Source organism: Stegodyphus dumicola, chromosome 9, assembly GCF_044657685.1.
Source record: "Stegodyphus dumicola isolate Sdum_Otavi_A_Nest chromosome 9, ASM4465768v1".
Taxonomy (NCBI): Eukaryota; Metazoa; Arthropoda; class Arachnida; order Araneae; family Eresidae; genus Stegodyphus; species Stegodyphus dumicola.
Genome location: NC_140776.1, coordinates 83,025,890 through 83,045,925, shown reverse-complemented (window position 1 = coordinate 83,045,925; position 20,036 = coordinate 83,025,890). Strand labels below are relative to the sequence as shown.

At 35.6% G+C, this 20,036-nt stretch overlaps 1 protein-coding gene across 3 annotated transcripts in view; it reads left to right on the top strand.

Annotated features, from left to right (window-relative positions):
- The window catches only part of LOC118200294 (potassium voltage-gated channel subfamily KQT member 1-like), a 640,573-nt gene that overhangs the window by 587,609 nt on the left and 32,928 nt on the right, over positions 1-20,036 (top strand). For 2 of the 3 annotated variants that reach the window (XM_085823702.1, XM_085823700.1), the window contains 2 exons: positions 16,072-16,256; positions 17,267-17,338. In XM_085823702.1, the coding sequence (XP_085679828.1) occupies positions 16,072-16,256; positions 17,267-17,338 (257 nt within the window). The remainder of the gene's footprint in view (positions 1-16,071; positions 16,257-17,266; positions 17,339-20,036) is intronic. The other variant, XM_085823701.1, reaches the window with a different exon arrangement.

The following is a 20,036-nucleotide window of genomic DNA, read 5'->3' as shown; positions in this document are numbered from 1 at the left end:
AACCTCTCGAATTACTTAAATAACACGTTTTGTAGACAACGGGTGAGTGATCTGGAGAACGTATTGGTTGTCAGTCATACACCGTCGGTATCGAGGAAGATCATGACAGCACGGACAAGATGCGGTCTTGCATATCTTGTTGAAGATGGCATCACACAGACCTCGAAGACAGTACACAGCCTCAAGTCTTAACATGTCAGAAATGTAATCGCGATTGTCCATATTATCGGATATCAAGGATGCATACATAATGGCGCCCCGTACCAGCACGTCAGGTATTGGGTCCATATGACATTGGCAAATACAAGCTGTGAATGTTTGTTCTCGGTACCTCCACATACCGATATATCTATCATTATTCAATACGTAGAACCGGAATTCGTCTGAAAAATTGACGTAATGTCACTTTTGTGTCCAGTGCTACCGTTCATCACACCCCTCTAGATGCGTTTGTCTGTGCTGCTGCATAAAAGAAAACCGTAACAATGGTCGTCGTGCTGACAGTCTCTGAAGCTGCAGGCGTCGTTGTACTGTTCATGTTCATTTGTCCTTCTGCACACAAGACAAGCTCCTCACTTAGGGTACGCGACGTGGATGGGCTATCTCGTAAGGCCAAGAGGATCAGCATGACTCTCCTATCGGGGATTAGTGCCTCCGGGCCGCTGAGATCGCTCATGGTGTCCAGCATGGGCCTCCTGGACCCATCGATTTCATATTCACTTGACAATTATGGGACGTCGACCAACAAGGGCAGCAGTGTTATGGAATGATAAACTGCTTTCCTGATACACCACAGTCCTGCTGGAATCAAATTCCAATACATGTTGGTAGGAATTTCTGCTTCTTATACGAGGAATAACACGACTTTTACTCAAACAATCAATGTTCAAATACGATTTTCAAATGATAAATTGGCTGTGTAATCTCCCTATTTATGCAAAATTCAGATGGCATTAATAATACCTGTTTTATGAGCATGCGCTAGAGTACTGATCATTTTCATACCCCAACATGTAATAGCGTTTATACAAATGTGATATTCGTTGCATGCTGGTTTCATGATATAGCAGTTTTAATACACAGCAGTGCATTTAAGGTTTTGTCTCTGAATTTCCGTTAGGTAAGGAGACTTGATTTTCTGTTATTACACAAGTTGTGTAACCATCAGGCTGAAGACTAAAAAAAAAAGATTTATTTTAAACTCTTTTTGAGTTAGCATTATTTTACTTAGAATTTAAGTCGTGACAATAAGTCTGAATGTCCCACCGACACTTCAACTTTCATTCCTCAAGGAAAGAATTGTACTTTTTAAATCATTTTTTGCATGCTGTAAATTTGCATAAGTGAACATGTGTGATCTAAGTCTATGAAAATACTAAAATTAAATATAAATGTTGAAATTAAAAATATAAATCACAGTACTTAGTTGGAGATTACTAAATAAATCTCGAAAAGAATGTTATTTTAAGAATTTTCACATATACATGAGATGCGCGTCAGAGCATGAGGATGAGAAATAAATTATTGCAAATGCAACATAAGTATACTTCTTGCAATTACTAAATGCTATTAGATATTTCCATGAATGCCTTAATGACGTTGAGATGTTAACTTTCCCTGGGATTGCAACTTAATGTGTAGTCAAAGTTATTAAGAAATATGAAAAAGATATTAAACTTGCTGGTCTGTAGATCAGTCATTTAGAGATAGAAAAATATGTATTGAAATTTCGTTGTCCTCCAACTTTAATTGAATGTATGGTCGTAAAACATTATTATCTGAAGCTACTCTAATGAAGATATTCACTAATAGTTCAAATTTTGGCACTGGTAACTTGGCTGCCTCCTAAGTATTTATGATAAACATTTTTTAACTGAAATTAAATTACTAACTCCTGCTTCAATCTTCCAAGCTGAGATTTTAGTTATCTATAAAGAGATACCTTAGATTAAAAATGAAATAATATGAGTTTAGAGTTTGTTCTCAAAGTGGGACTGAAGGTTGTAGAGACATTAGGATGTTTTGGAAGCAGGAGTGATGAAAAATGAGCAACACCCTCGGCGGAAATTGAGCCACGGACCTCTGGAATACACGCCCAGAGTGCTGATCACTACACTGCGAAGGCATGCTACAAAGGTGGGAGTAATACCTTATATACTCCCCCTTTTAAAAAGCCACTGGGATTTAGGGGATCCAATCGCCAAATACTGCGTGTGGAGAATCATCATCCAGCACCCTTTTAGTTCCAGCGCCACTCTAGAGAGATTAAGATTTTTGAAAGCAGGAGTGATGGAAAAGGAGCAACGCCCTCGCGAGGAGTCGAACCACGGACCTCTGGAATATGCGCCCAGCGTATTCCAGACCACTACATTACGAAGACATGCTAAGAAAGCGGGAGAAATACCTTATAAGGTAATACATAGATACCACACAAAATATAGTAAAAACTATAGTAGAGACTTATGCAAATTCGCAGTTTGGTAGGTGCACAAAAGCTGCATTCAAATTGAAATTAGAACTAAGGACTCCATAGCTTCCTTTATCCATATTGCTTGTATTCAAACAATATTCGCGTGGTTGGTTTATTCCATGGTGCAAGGTCTTTCCATATTACCACACTTTAGTTACTTTCTATCACCATTAATGCTTATTTTTTATTCATGTTAAAATGGATTCAACACGCAAATTCGAATGGTTTTTCATTTATGAAATAATGATGTGTAAATAATATATACCATAGTTCCTCGCTTACTTTTCCCTTTCTTTCACTAATTTTATCGTCTGAAAATGCAAAAGAGAAAATTATGCAAATAATTTAATATCCGAAGGACACAATGACAATACGAAGATAACAAATGAAAAGTAGTCTTGAATAAACTACACGTAAATATCAAAATATTATTTCTTTGTGACAAACCACAAATATATACATATCTTTAGTAATATTAGCATTAAGATATCTAATAAGATATTTCCCTTTCCCTTTTCCTGTAGCTTGAATCTTTGTTAGTTTGTCTCTGTTAATAAGATATAAATTAAGTATCACTGGGATGAATCTATTTTAAAATTTAGGTCAGCTTGTTCTCTCAATACACTGAGGAAGAAATTTGTTACACAAATATTTTTTAAATTTTCAGAGTTTGGTGCTAAGAAACTAAGGAGAAAATACAGTAATATAATATTGCACTTTTGGGAGGAGAGGGGATTATATGCGATTGTTAGTGAAGCAAAATCTCTTATGGAAGGCAAGAAAATAAATGAATTTGAGTTAAAAGTCATATGGTAATTAAAGGAAATAAACAATTTGGTTCTTATGTTAAAGGTATTATCAGGGTCAATGTTCCTTCTTACCTTCTTCGGGAACATACAAGGACCTGACTCGGAACAGAGAGCTTACTAAAGCTATGTTCACTAATTGTGGTAAGTAGACAGGATACAGACGAAGGGTATACAAAACCCTTTATTTTTTCTCTATATACAATAACTTCCGTACTTCGGAATACACTGACCCGCTACTTGGGGTCTAACGTAAAAGTATAAAAATAAAACTAAACTCTAATTTACTTTTAGAATAATAAACGTGGAAGATTGGCCTTATAATAACAGGAAGCGTATGTAGTAGAGAGACTGTGAACACTACAATACGTTTAAATTTATCAAGAGGATTAAAACCTCTGGCCTGGAAGGCAACAAGCAACTGCGTAACTTCTAAGGTAAGCGGCCTGCTTCGAACTCACTGCTTCCTCTCTCTCGCTTGGCAAAAGGCCACAACTTAAATACTTGGCGTTCGCCAGACAAACTTTGCATAAAAACCTTAACGCTTATAATTCTGGCCGGAAGTAGAAAATAAGAAGTGATAGTAAAGATTTAAAATAAAATAAACGTTAGTAAAACTTAAGATCCTTACATACTTCCCGCCAGAGTTAATTAGTTTGAAACTGAGGTCTAAAATGACCTTGTTGAAAACTTTTAGCTCTAGAATTTAACGCGAGACCAATCTTTTACAAACATACTTCGCTAAAAACTAGAAATTTAAAAGAAAGAAATTTGTTTTTTTTTACAATAGCAGCTCCCAGGATACACACTTGTTTTTCATCTGTACTGCATCTAAACTGGAGCTTTTATTCAATTCTGGTTCCTTCCAGAGATCTGGAAGGAAAACTAGTTTAATGAAATGTTACACAATGAAATGGCAAGTAACATATATAATTATACTTCTCTTAACATTCTTATTTCATTCATGACTATTTTAATTATCTCTCCCCGTGCTCTCTGACATGTGTTGTAAAAGAACACCAAACACGAATGTGTTTCTGTCTACGTGTTCCACACTTCCTCCTACAATCAAAACACTAACGTGTTAAAATTCAACATAACCAGACCTCTTAACACACCCTAATTTCAACTCTAAACCCTGAGGTACTATTCTAAAAGTGGCTAACTCTAAAGTGTAGCGTCAGAGAGCCTAACTACATCATTCAACCTTTAACACATATTCGCCATGCTTTTAGTCTTTTTACAGTCACACGAATAAAAAAAATTTAACATTCACTTTTACCATATCACGGTATTTCTTAACATTTAAAATAACAGTTCACATTGTATATAAGAACATATCAACATGCCGTTAATTTTACACATTTGAAAACATACATTAGTAGTACATTGTTAACTTCTATTCTTTTCAAAGCAAGTGCCAATTCTTTCTACATTGAAATACTACATTTCAAAAAGTCTTTCAGACTAAATGGCCCACCAGCGGCCGAGCGGTAAAGACGCTGAACACTGGTAGTTCGGTCTGAGGTTCGAATCCCGCGAACGGGCTGGCTGCATGGGCGTTTTCGTGGTTTTCCCCATGTGTAACGTGTATACGAGCCAGTTTCCCTTAGAAAGTCCTCCACGAAAGGCATCCCTCCCTTTAGGCAGATAGCCCTCGTGTGCTTTGCCATAATTAAATACACCACACCACACTTTCAGACTAAACTTCTTTCTTGCTAGAATGTTTTAAATAAAATATATACAATAACTTTTTACAATATTTAAGTCTTTACACAACGCTATTATACATCAACTTTAGTTTTACGCGCGAGTAATTGAAAAACATAATATCAAAATCGGTAACAACTGATTTCTCGCCCTTTTGGCGATAAAGGTAGACCTCGCATGAGGTAAAACTTCTTGAAATCTGCCACTTGCAGTAAGAATGAAAGATTAACTTAAGTTTGCAATGTAACATAAAATTTTACTTATCTTTGTGATATTCGGACATCCTTTTCTGGGCCCAGTCTTTAAAGGTATTGCAGATAGTTGTGTGATTTATCCTCCTTCTTGTACGGGCTCGCACTTCAGTGCCTTCCTCTGGAAGCTTCCTTTTTTCACCAGTTCGGCCACCCTTGAATACCTTCTTTTTCTCCTCTGCTTGTGGTCTTGGCCGTTTGATGGCAGCTGGTCTTGGCGGAACCGGGAAACTTATGTCGTGTTCCTGCTTGGACCTCGTTGCTGGCCGTTCAAATTTTCCTTGTACTTTTTCCTCCGCCGCTGATGGCCCTTCCGCAGTTCGGCGACTTTTGTTGCGGAGAGTCCTGTCGGATGAGTAGATCTTCCGTTTTAGAGCCGGGTTATAGTTGCCGTCATTTCTCCTGGTTCTCTTCACATACGTCGTACTTCTCCCTTCTTCATTCTGGGGGTGTTCGTGAACTCTCTTTTCTGGACGGTGGAACGGCTTATTTTTCTTGCTACCTTCAATTTTTCCGCGGGGCAATTTTCTTTTCACTTGCTCCTGCCTCTTATTGGCTTGCCCTTGTACTTGTCGTTTTTCCACCTGTGGAGCTTGTGCCTGCGGTGTCTGCCGTGCCGGATCCTGCAAAAGATCTGAAAATATTTGCATTTTATTACGATCGAAGTAGGGCTTGATTTGATCAATGTTTGCGGAACAGGCTTCACCATTTCTGTCTTTTAACACTACTACAGCGTGAGTTATTTTTTCTATAACATATGGTCCTTCAAATCGTGGAAAAAATTTGGCAGTTTTATCTTCTGGTGCTGAAGAAAGTGAATGCTTAATTTTTAAAACTTCATCCAATACTTTATAAGTTACTCCCCGTCGTTTCAAATCATAATAGAGCTTCTGTTTTCTTTGTGCTACTTCCGTATTCTTTTTTGCTTCTTTTATTAGTTTTTCTATATCACCCATTTTAAATTCTGGGGCTCTTTGTTGCACATAAAATAATTTATCTAACGGTGTTATAATCTTTCTGCCTAGAAATAACTCAGCAGGAGTTTTGCCCGTTGTATCATGTTTTGCGGTCCTAAGGGCGAAAGCAAATTCATTGACATAGTTATCCCAGCTTTTATGAAAATTTTTAACATAACTACGCATAATTTTCACTATATTTCTATTGACCCGTTCCGCTATATTTGATTGCGGCCGATACGGGACCATTTTTAAATGACGTATGCCCAGTTTTTGGCACATGTCTTCAAATATATTACTTACAAATTGAGGACCATTATCCGATATAACTTTTAGGGGCGCCCCTTATTTTAAAATATATTTATTTAAAATAGAATCAGTAACTACTTTCGCGGAGGCTCGTTTTAAGGGAACAATTTCGGTCCATTTACTAAAATGATCAACCATAACAAGGAGATAGCGACTTTTATTTAACTGACTTTTTGGGAAAGGGCCCAATAAATCGATGCCAATTATTTCATTTGGAAATTCGGATTTAATACTATTTAGAAACCCGGCCGGGCGGAAATTAATATAATTAACTGCTTGACATGTTGGGCAGGACTGGACACACGCCCTTGTTAACTTTTGCAGTTCAGGAAAGTAGACTGCCTCGCGTACGCGTTGGATAGTTTTTCGAATACCAGCATGAGAAGCTAAAGGGCTGTCATGGAGCTCCTGCAGGATATTTAATCTAAGACTAGCTGGGATAAAAGGTCGAAATTCGTTGTTGTAATTCGTAGTTTTTGTATAAAATAATAGACCATCTATTAGTTCGTAATGGGCCGCCCTATTTCTTATCGCCACAATATCTTGGTGGCTAAAATTTTCAGGATCCTTCAAATACTCATAAATGCTTCCAAACTCAGGATCCTTACCCAGTTCAGTTATTACAGTTTCTCGGGAATTTATTGTACATGCTGTGAGCATTGCCACCTTTACGGTATTCCCTTGTTCATCTATTTTAATTCTTGATAGGGCATCTGCTACGATATTTTCCTTACCGGCGGTATGCTTGATTACCAGATTATATTCTTGCAGCTTGAGTGCCCATCTTATTAACCTTGGGGATAAATTTTTCCCTGAGTACAATCTAGTTACCGCCGCATGATCAGAGTACACTGTTATCGGCGCCTTTCCAAAATAGACTCTGAACTTTTGCACTGCTAACAGAACTGCAAGTGCCTCTCTCTCGGTCGCGGAATAGTTTCTTTGTGTTTGATTTAAGGTTCGGCTAAAAAATGCCACGGGCTGCTGATTTTGCGAAAGTACTGCTCCTACCGCATAATCCGAAGCATCCGCTGAAATTTCTAAATTCTCATCCTTTACAGGAAATTTCAACACAGGGGCTTGCGTTAATGCTTGTTTTAATTTTTCGAAAGCACTATTGGCTTCGGCCGTCCACGAGAGTCTTGCCTTTTTCCTTATTAATTTTAACAATGGTTCAGCAATAGCTGCAAAATTTTTTATAAAGGACCTATAATATGAACAAAGTCCTAGAAAAGAAGAGAGCTTCTTTGCCGTGTTTGGAGTCGGATACTTTTGTAGAGCGATTATTTTTGATTCGTCTGTTTCTATTCCTTTCTGAGATATCTTGTAACCTAAATATTTTAATTCAGGGGCTGCAAATTTGCACTTTTCGACATTAACTTTTAGACCGGCCTCATTTAATAAAGAAAACACCTGTCTTAAATCCTGTACATGTTGGTCGATATTATCACTAGTAATAATGATATCGTCTAAATAGATAAATGTGGACTTTCCAAGAACAGGTCTTAACACAATGTCCATGCATCGCTGAATTGTTGCCGGGGCCCCTGAAAGGCCAAACGGCATACGCAAAAATGCATAAGTGCCAGACTTGGTTATAAAAGCAGTCTTAGGCACGTCCTCAGGCCTCACCCCTATTTGAAAATAACCAGTCGTTAAGTCTAAAGTCGTCATAAATTTGGTTGATTTTATGTTCCTTAGAATTTCTTCTATAATCGGTAACGGATATACCGGATATTTAGTTATGGAGTTTAATTTACGGTAATCAATAGCGAATCTCCATCTTTTTGGGTGCGTCAAAGGATAGTCATTATTTTTCTTACATAAAACCACCGGGCTAGCATAACTACTTGAGATGGGCGTTATGATCGTTTTACGTAGCATATCGGTAATATGCCATTCTATAATTTTTTCTTTATTCTTATCATACCGGTATGGTTTTTGACGAACTGGCATTGCATCTCCGGTGTCAATACTATGGTTAGTAACCTGAGTAAATCCTGGAATATCACTAAATAACGAAGCAAATTCACTTACCACTTGTCGGATTCTTCCTTGCTCGTCATTAGAGAGGTGGTCAAGTTTTAACATCGGCGGTTCAGCGTTTTCTGTACGAACTGGTTTCATTGTCAGCTTAAGAGACGCTTCATTAAAATCCAGCGTAGCTTGTGCTTCTGAAAGAAAATCTATTCCTAAAATTAAATGTGCTTGCAGATTCTTTACTATAAAAAACATCACCTTTACTTGTTCGTCCTTGATACGGATATACAAAGGTACTTTACCTACGCACTTACATTTTTCTCCTTGCGCCGCTAACACTGTCGTATTATCCGCATTATATATGCGGTATTTGCGAAAATACTTCCTAAAGAAATCTTCTGCCACACACGAACACTGCGCGCCGGTATCCAGGAGTGCGGTGGCTGGGATATTATTCACCAAGACTTCAATCTTCGGAAGAGTCAGATTTTTCACCATTACTGTATTTAACTTGTAGTAAGAGGGGTTTTCGTGGCCTTCGGATTTCCGCACCCTCCCGTCAGCAGAAATCCGTTTTAGTTTAAATTATTTTTCCTTTCCGTGCTTTCCTTCTTTTTCCACTGGCCTTGAGACTTTTTTCCTGGGTTGCTATTGAACTGTCGACGTTCGCCGGCTGTTTTTCAATGCTCGGGTTTCCTTGCCCACTGATTCGCTTTTTCTCCGTAGCCGTGTGCTTGAGTTTGCTGTAGTCTTGGCGTATCAAATTGGTTTCGCTGTTGATATTGGCGTCTTCTTTCGACGTCCGCCGTTCTTCTACTTTCAAACTGGATTGCTAGCTCAAATAACTTTTCCAGTGTAGTCGGATTTCTTAATTCAATAAAGTCTTGCACTTGGGGCAGTAACCTCGGCAAAATCACTTGAATTATTTCAGGATCCGGACGGTTTCCATACAAGAGCTTGAAAACGTGAATTTTTCTTAAAATAAAGCTCGAGAGGTTTTCGATTCTTTGTTGATATATATACTGAAAAGTTCCGTTTCTAATTTCGCACGATCCCTTACAACAGGGAAGGCTTTTAGTAGGGCAGTCTTGAAATTTTCGTAAGTATAGGTGGGACTTCCTGCTTGACCCAAGAGACTTCTGCCTATACATTTGAACCAGTTAAGCGCTTGGCCCCTCAAATCGCTGGTAGCTAAGGTAACTTTTTGAAACTCGTGCACGGGGTAGAGCATGAAGTGGTCATCCAATTTTTCCAAAAAACTGGTTACCGGTGAGTTTCCATTAAATGTTGTTTCTGGTTTCATCGAAGCGCGCATGGTCTGGACGATGTAACCAAATCCTTCCAGGGCGGCAGCTGGCATTTCTGGATTCTGAGCCGTTTCTGCAGGCAGCACAGGTTCTTCTTGAAACTCGGCCATGGTTATTCTTCTTCGTTGGGCGCCACTATCAGGGTCAATGTTCCTTCTTACCTTCTTCGGGAACATACAAGGACCTGACTCGGAACAGAGAGCTTACTAAAGCTATGTTCACTAATTGTGGTAAGTAGACAGGATACAGACGAAGGGTATACAAAACCCTTTATTTTTTCTCTATATACAATAACTTCCGTACTTCGGAATACACTGACCCGCTACTTGGGGTCTAACGTAAAAGTATAAAAATAAAACTAAACTCTAATTTACTTTTAGAATAATAAACGTGGAAGATTGGCCTTATAATAACAGGAAGCGTATGTAGTAGAGAGACTGTGAACACTACAATACGTTTAAATTTATCAAGAGGATTAAAACCTCTGGCCTGGAAGGCAACAAGCAACTGCGTAACTTCTAAGGTAAGCGGCCTGCTTCGAACTCACTGCTTCCTCTCTCTCGCTTGGCAAAAGGCCACAACTTAAATACTTGGCGTTCGCCAGACAAACTTTGCATAAAAACCTTAACGCTTATAATTCTGGCCGGAAGTAGAAAATAAGAAGTGATAGTAAAGATTTAAAATAAAATAAACGTTAGTAAAACTTAAGATCCTTACAGTATGATTCTGAATGCTGTTTTCAAGACACTGGAATATCTAAAAAGAACATGAAGTCCCTTTTAAAGAAAAATTGTATGAATATGTGGCAAAAATGGTTGATTAGGGAATAATAACAAAAAGTAAATAGACTTTTCCCTCCCAAAGATAACAAGATTTTCGAAAGATTAATATTTTTAAACGAGTACTTGGATGTTTTAATAATTCTAAAGTTAAGAGAAGTATATCTATTTGTGGCCAATACTCTGCAGATGCATTTCATTATCCCTTTATAGTTCTTTAAAATATGTTCAAGAGATATATTTTCCTAGAGTTAGTACTGAAGAATCGTGAATTAGGTGTCATTGGGTGTCAGTTAAGTAAAACACCAAGGGCTAGGACAAATATTTTATTTCTAATGAAGTTGCTGTTTACAAGTTGAAATATCAGAATATTATGTGAAACTGAAATTGGAGCTATAAAATCCCGAGTGTCTAAAAATATTGGGGACACTTTTATTTTTGTGAAAACCTTTTTTATTTATTTATTCTATTTTATTTAATACTTACTTTCCAACTCCAATTTCAACTCTTTAAGTGCCTTATATTAGTAGATGTTAACCTTAATTTTAATAGCAACATTAATTTACTTTTATGAGAAAGCTAATTTCTTGTATTTATAAGCAGTTTTACATCCTGATCAAATTACGCTTCGAACTATATTCTTTAACATCTTCCTGATTAAATGACAAAAGAATGAAATTAAATATAGTATTAATATGTTCATCTTGTTCTCTTCTGACACATTCAGAATATTTGATCGTATTTAACCTAAAATAATTGCTTTCGCATACAAATTAGGAGCGTTTATTCTTTCTTAAGTTGTTTCGATGTTAGAATGTCAAGAATCTTATTTTTATTTTTTTCGGTCTTCCACTGAAAATTTCTATTTAGTAATCTGCATCAGAGATTCCATCTTTGTTGCCAAGCTTAATTTATCTTTCCACAGTCCTGAAAATAAACGTGGAAATAAACAGCTGCAAAAGAAAAAAAGTCATAGTTAGGAAGATAAGATAAATTAGATTACAGAGTATAAATTACTGTTTAAAACACAAATAATTTTCAACCTATCTACCTAATGAAAAATGCAGAAATATTTCCCTGTTATTGTTATCAATTAGCAAAAGTATTTGAATTCCTTTTTCTTGTGAAAATAAAAGCTAACACTCATTGATTATTCGCATTATTAAGAATTGTAAAAATTCTGGAAATGCTACGTTTAGTGAGTTAATTTTTAAATGATTTCGAAAGATCATTATCCTATAGAAATGTTAAAATTGGAAATAAAATCTGAGCATTTTATAGAAAATAAAGATTTCATTTAATGTAACTTTAGTAAAAGTTCGCGATATGGTCTTAGAATGTGATTTAAGTCTTGAAGTGGGCGCAATTTAATGATGTCGTCAGTCATAAAGGCTAAACTGATATCGCAACATTTTCCTGCACACTACAGTATGATCAATTTACTTTTTTAACCAATAAGTCTTGCTTTTCCTGAAAATATGGATAATCATCAGTTTATTGTAAATTAGTATCATAGAACACTTTAATTCATTTATTTCTAAACTGGTAAGTAGCATCTGATCCTCGTACACAACTTCACTATTTTCCAAATTTTAAACTTTGACATTAATCAGTATAATAAAAAACAAATTTTAATTTTAAATTCATGTCATGGAACACTAATTTTACCATTTGTACAGTTTATTTTAAAGCTATATATCGTCACAATCTCTTATCGCATATTAGCAACTTGTCAAGCTTCAATATTTTCTAAAATTTGAAGATATTAGAATTAATGAAGATGAGAAAAATATTTTTTATTGTAAATGGACATCGTACATATGTTTTATTCTACGACTTTTTAAATCCTTAGGGGACGTATATTCTCTTCTTTTGTATTAGTATACATACGGTATCAATAACTGGTATAAAGTTTAGCTTCCGACAATGAATAAAATAAGATACGTAACTTTTTACGGGAAACAAATGTTATATGAAGCCTGACAGTAATTAACGCGTGGTACTTACACGACAGTATGAGCGAGATATCTTTTAATTTGACTATTTCTATAACTTCTAAGTGGCATTATGTTCTCTTTCATATATTAGTATCCTATATGTCATTATTACCTACTAAAAATGTAGTTTCTAATAAGAAGGAAAATAAGGTAGAGGATTTTTATGGGAAACCATTTAAAGGTTTGATACATAGAAATTTGTAAAACTGCAAACTGAGAATAATTTAGAAACTTACAAGTCTTAAAGTCCAGCAATTAAACAATTAAACAATTTTTATTTTTCGAACTTACAAGTCGAAAAATAAAATTCTAAGTGCAATATTACAATAATAAACGCGATGTGTGAAAATTAGTAATAAATTAAGCTTACTTACAGTTCTTGCTTTCCGAGAATACACTGCTGAGATATATTTAAGAATGTTCCCATCCATTTCTGAATGTTAAGTTGTTTATGTAGGAGTCTGCACAAGTGTTCTGTCAAATATGAATCAAATTTCCCTGTTGGCAGCAGAATAGTGCTGAGTACTAACAGCACTGTGCAACTTTTGGAAACTTCTTAAGCCCCTTTCAGTTTACTGCTGTGAGCGCCTGCGTTGGGGAAATTTAAAAATAGATTATGTTTGATTTTTAGATATAAGTACTCTTGAAACTCGAAGCAGCTGTATTGCACTATTGCCAAAGTTTTGTAAGTGGGAAAGATCTGAATTCCAGCTCATAAAATTGTCATTCAATGTAAAGTTGCGCCAGTCTTCTTATTTTCCTGTAAATTCTGAATATGGTATGAATTTCAGTTGAAACTTTGTATGTATTATGTTAATGTATCATAGCTTTATATAATTAAATTACTTCATCTACATATACACGTAAAAAAGGTATAAAATGAAGTTTTCAAAAAGGAAATACAGAGGCTGTTCGCACATTTTTTAGACGATGTATATTGTATTCACAAAACTAAATTACATAAAATTCTTGTGTTTTAAATGTTCTATTTGACATCCCTTATTCTGAACTATCTTTCGACACCGCAACTTCCAGGATAATAATGCCTTTTGAAGTGGCAGAAGATATATTCTATCCCATTCCTCCCGAACAGCTTTCCAGAGTCCTGTTAGGGTTTTGGGACAACGTTTGGATAATGCAGTTTTTAAAAGTCCGAAAGCACAAAATTCCAAAGGTGACACATCGGGAGATTTAGTAGGAATATCAATGAAGGGTATGGCCTTGATACCAGTTTTTTGTTCCATTTCTTTTAGGAAATTTACAGTGGATTTTGAGATTTTGATGTGTGACTGCTAGCTTTGTCCTGATGGAGTCTCACAGATTGATGGCACTGTGGGTAAAGCGATGGTATTTCATTCAGAAAAATTGGAGATAAAATATGTTCCCGATGGTATTTGGAGTTAATCTTGACATTTTTTGCACTCTCTTTATTTTTAACTTGCCATTATAAGAAAAACCAGCAACAATCATGAATCCCTTAGAAAAACTTTCTTTCGATTCTTTGAACCATGTGTTTAAATTTTTTCCTCCCCTTTTATGTTAATAAATGGCTCTTTTTTTGTTACAGTCATTTAAATACACCCATGCTTCATCTATTGTGACAATTGTTTTCCATTTTTCTTTGGATAAGTGTTTCTCATATAGAATTCTGCAGCGTGTCCTGCGTCGAGCGATATGCTTTGGAAGAAGACGATGCACATTGCGTTTTTTCGCTTTCTTAAGATTTAAATCAACGTTTACCATTTTGTTTACAGTGGACACCGAGCATTTTAATGATTTTGCAACTGTCCTTTGACTAGGGGGATTTTCTTTTAGCATTAAACAACGTACCTTTGCAATAGTCGAAAATGTCAGTTTTTTCCTTGGATACTTGTTTGTAATTTTTGTTCCACTTGAGGCTCCAATTTGACGTTTTTTTTTTTTTTTTTTTTTTTCCTTTTTTTGTTGATGACATTACCTATCGACGCTTTATCACAAAACCATGACTCGCACATCGTTTTTGGATAACGGAGTATGCATATTTCTCTTCGGAAAAAGCGTAAATGTAGCCTTCGAATCACTGCTTTGTTAAATTCGCCATTTTGAATAAAAACAAAACTTTCAAGCCAGAGACGATAATTTTGACTTTTAAAACATAGTTCAATTGCAATTACTTCTTTTGCAGCAAACGATTTTTGATTACCGCTTACCAAAATCGTCTAAAAAATGTGCGAACAGCCTCTGTATTATAAATGATCTTTGTAAACACGGCGGAGTCTTAACAATGGCAATATAAATATGAACTGTTTAATTCATGTCATTTAACGTGACAGTTAAAAGCTTGTTTTAATTTTTAGAAAATTACATTATTTCTCATACCACCAAAGGAAGAAATTCAATAATAAATATTTAGGTTTCATTCTTTTTACCCTGCATCTTAAATAAGAATTTTCTTTAACTAAAATTAATGTTTTTGTGGTAATTAAAATTAAAATAAGTATGAAAAAAGGCCTTAGAAGCAAAATTATTTACGAAATTCTACAGTTCATGAAACACAAACATTTGTCGAAACATTAGGTTATTTGGAAGTAGGAGAGATCGGAATTGAGCATTGCCCTCGCCGCGACTCGAACCACGGGCCTCTAGAATACGCGTCGAGCGCGGTAACCATTACACCACGAAAGCATGTTAAGAAGGCGGGAGAAATACCTTATAGATTGTATGCAGAATTCAACAGAGTGGACTACCAAAGACTTGTACAAAATGATTAAAAATATTTAGTATGGAATAATGTGAATAATAGTTTAAACCATATTTGCTCCTGACAATCCAAGAACTTTCATTTGTCTCTGAAAATGTATTGAACCGTAATTCACACAAAACAAGAGCTAAGTTTTATCAGATATATTTATGATGTTATAAATGCACAAACATTTAAAATGAGAATTATTTTGGATGCGAATAGGGGTTATTTCTTATAATTTTCTTAATTGTTTACTTTTTTTTGTACTTAATATTGAAATATGTTTGCCTTAATCAAGCTTTATCAATGGTAAATAAGGGACTTTAGTATATAACTTCCGTCCTTATCCTTTGAATCTTCATCCAATACCAGTATTTCTGCTCCAGATTACGATTATTCTGATTTAATTGAATTCCAGAGGAGTTTTATGGTTCACCTAGTTTAATTCTTCCCAAGAGTGCTTTAATTATTCACCCATATATTGATTGCTAGGAGACAGATATGATTAAGCAGTTTTTAAATTTTTCCTACAATTTTTTTTAATTGCTGGACATATTTTTGCACTGCATAAAAGTAACGATGTTCTTTAGATTATCAAAATATTATAAAATCATTTTTATCATCTGCGGTTAAATCCATTAACTTTTATGGGTTTCAGCTAAATATGCAATTATGACATTTGCTAATAAAAAAGAGCGTAATTAAATATTCTTACAGTAGCACATTTAGAATCTCATCCTTCATAGCATCTGAAATGTCTAATACCTTCGTTATCTGTTCTTAGGGCATCTTAGGATCAGGATTTGCTCTGAAGGTTCAGCAACAGCAGCGCCAGAAGCACATGATCAGGAGGAGGGTCCCTGCTGCCACACTCATCCAGTGCCTGTGGAGGTGCTACGCCTCCGATCACAATTCAATGTCCGTCGCTACCTGGAAGATTCACCAGGTGCCTCTGCCATCGCCCCCAACGTGAGTATAACCGTTTTTCTATGAGCTGCATTCTATAAAATATTTTTCGTGAATTTAAACCATTAGTTCTTTTTTACATGTCTGAATGAATCGAATCATTCAGAAACATAACATTATTAAAACAAAGTACGTTATATTGTTTAAAACTGCACAAGAAATTGGCACAAAATACACCACAAAGTACTTTAATGAAATCTCGAAAAGGTAGCCTACTGAAAGGTATCTCGAAATGGTGTAGTCTACTGAGTGCCAAATAAATAAGTGTAATGACAGCGAATCGCCAATGTAATGATAAATTAGGGTTTAATAATTGATTAACCCTTTTTCATGTAAAGTTTCTAAATATATGTTAACACTAATGTAGATGTACATCTTTTCAGTATAATTTACAATAGAAACTCTGTCACAATAGTAACCAACACACACAAATACTTGCTATTAATTGTTTACTGCAATCCGAAGAAGCAGCTATGTTTTCATCGATATGGCTGATCTGGTAAAGTACGATCAGTACAAGGTAACAAGGTATAGTGCGGTAAGGAAGCGGAAGAACGAATGAATGAACGGTTGCAAAGAGGACAATGAAAAATAAATTTAGAAGCCCTCTAGCGTAAGAGTGAACAACTAGATTGTAGAAAATTGAGCTTAACCAGTTTTTTTTAATACGTATTATAATGTCACTTGGTCATAAGCTTGGCCTAAAATAAAAATATAAATAAAATTGCACTTTATTTCCTATCATAAATAGAACTTAGGAATATATTTAAATTCGCATGAAAGCAATCATAATATTCATGGCCAAATTTTCCAGTATGATAGTGAGAAAGAAACATAACTTATACACTTTTCCTTTTGTGTTGAATTTTAACTGTGCAAAATAAAAATCATTTAGACAGAACTATTTATTTAAATAAGCATTTTCTGCCCTATCATTCATTTTTTACTCTCTCAGTTTTGTTCAACCACTTATTTTTCTTCTGTCTTTCTTTTCTCTGTTTCTCTCTTTCTAGCTTCCCTACAGGTTCGTTCAACAACCCGAAACGAAAAGATAGACAGGATGTTGCGCCCACTGGTGGCAGCCTGTAAGTATTTCTCAAAATGGCCGAGCTGCCCGCTAGAGGGCGTCAGTAGTTCCTAGAGTCAGAGCAATAATTAAGCAGTCACTTTCCCTAATTAATTATTTCTGATAATTTAGTCCCCTCGTCCAAACTGCATGTTGCATAATCGAAACCAAGCATGATTTGTAAATCGTACGTTACTATTCAAAATTTTGATATACATTTTAATGTTAATTTGTGTAACGCATCACTAATTTTTACAAACTTGTAGAAGGGCACAAATGCTTCATGTTTCTAAATATATAGTATAATAGCAAAAACAAAAATTATAATTAATAGTATAATAACATAAATTACAAATTTTTATACCTTATTCATTTTATTTACTTTTCGATACTTAGAAACATACAAACTTAGATTTTATATTTCCCTCTAATTTTCCAAGTAAGTGCAACTATTAAGAAAAACTTCTTACTGCTCTGATTTGGAAAACCTATTAATTTTGTGGTAACCATAGTTCAGTTTCCATTAATTTCATAAATCGCAATATCCTTTTCATTCCAAAATGCATCATTATTGGCTCAAAAAATGTAAATGATGTAAAGCATTAAATTTTCTCTATTAATTAACTACTCTTAAATTTAAAATTTTAATAATGAATTATTAAATTTTTTGATTTGAGTTAAATTAATTTTTTTAATTTGAGTTAAAAATGTGAAAGTTCTTGCTTATAAGAAAAAAAGCTTTTTGTCAGAAGGTTTAACTTTAAATAACAAATTCGGAAATTAAAACCAATAATCTGAAAATTTTAACTTATCTATCTGTTAAAAATTAAAGATATCAAAAATCCGTGAATATTCACCAGCTTCACATCATATTTAAAAATCACAATATACACAGTGTCCATAATTAAACTTGAAATTTGCGAGCAGTCTGTAGCAAAACCTATACAGCGGAATTGCATGAAAATTGAGTAAAGACAGAATGAAATCATGAGAATTTTATCGAGGGGGAAAAACAATGAGTTTCAAAAACCACCCCTATGTGGCATATCATAGCTTTATTGAGAACGTATAAATAATCCACAAAAGTTTCAAAACATGCTCAGTATGATGTCCACCATTGTCTGCTACCATCTGGAAGCGTAAAATCGCATGTTCGACTGTTGAAAGCAGCATGAACTCGGGAATGTTACACACATGGCGTTCTATGCTTTCTTGTCGGATAGAGATGTAATGGGATCACGTAAGACCATGGCCTTGAGGTATCCCCACAGCCAAAAGTCGCAAGGATTCAAGTCGAGGGATTTTGGAGGCCAAGTTGTAGGAAATTAACGGCTGATGATTCTGTCATCACGAAATGGCGTCGGAGCACTTGTTCCACATAACAGGCGATGTGTGGGGGAACATCAACTTCCATAGACACTGTGGTTATATGACATCGCTTTGCCTGAAGAGCCGGAGTAACGGATTGCTCTAATAATGAAGCGCATCGTTGATCGTGGACGGTGCATGTCACAGGCCCTGCGATGCTGTGCTCTTCAGAAAAACGGACCCGCAATGAAGATTGCAGTAAAGCCGCACCAAACCGTTACATGCGAAGAGTGTAATGGAATTTGTAGGAATTGATATGGGTTCGTAGCAGCTCAAATACAGCAATTGTGCGTGTTAACCGCAACTTCCATATGACTGTGGGCCTCGTCGGTCCACAAAATGTTCCATGGCCATTCATCCTGGAGCTCAACTCGCGCAAGAAACCGCAACACAAAAGTTTGTCGACTATCCAGATCAGCTGGTAAGAGCTACTTCACTAGCGGCAGTTTATAGGGATAGTAGCGTAAGACCTGCGACCTGTCTTCCTCCACTTGCGCCGCTACATTATCCACTACCTGTGCTGCAACACACATTCGTCCCTTCCTGGCTGAATCCCCAATGTCCCCATTACTTCAAATATCCTAATCATGTTTGTTAGTCCTTGACTAGTAAGTGGACTTCTCGTAACCGCTTCAAAGACCGAAATTTCTGCAAAGTTTCGGTAGCAAAGTCACCGCTTTGGTAAAACAATTTCACCAGTAAAGCACGTTCCTGGAACGTTAACGTCATCTTCCTTGACTTGGAAACGAGTATGACTGCGGTTCGCCTCTTTCATCATTATAGGGTTGCTGTGCGCGCACAGAATTACAATGGTTACCACATTTGCGTATGCCGGTAGTTTACATTGCACAACGCCATCTAGTGGTGGTTTTTGAAACTCAATTTTTTTTCTCTTGATAAAATTCCCATCATTTCATTCTGCCATTACCCAATTTTCATGCAATTCTGCTGCATAGTTTTTGCTAAAGATTGCTCGCAAATTTCAAGTTTAATTATGGACACCCTGTATATCCCCATACTGCCAAATTCTTAAGCGGTATTTCTGAAGATAATAGAGCTATTTAAAGCTGAATTTCTGAATTTTTAATTTCTGAAGGTAACAGAGCTATTGCAATAATATGAAAGCTGCTGCACATTATATTTAACAACAATAAATCTTTCTACGGAATTTATATTTACTTTACAGCCCTTAAACACATATTTTTCTAGTACTTCACATTATTCTTTCTTGCACTAAAAATATTTTCCTGTTAAAAACAAGTTAAATAAAATCTCGTTCATATACTATAAAACCCATTTGCCATTCTCAATTGATTTTTAATCTTGAATTTTAATTCTCAGAGGAGATT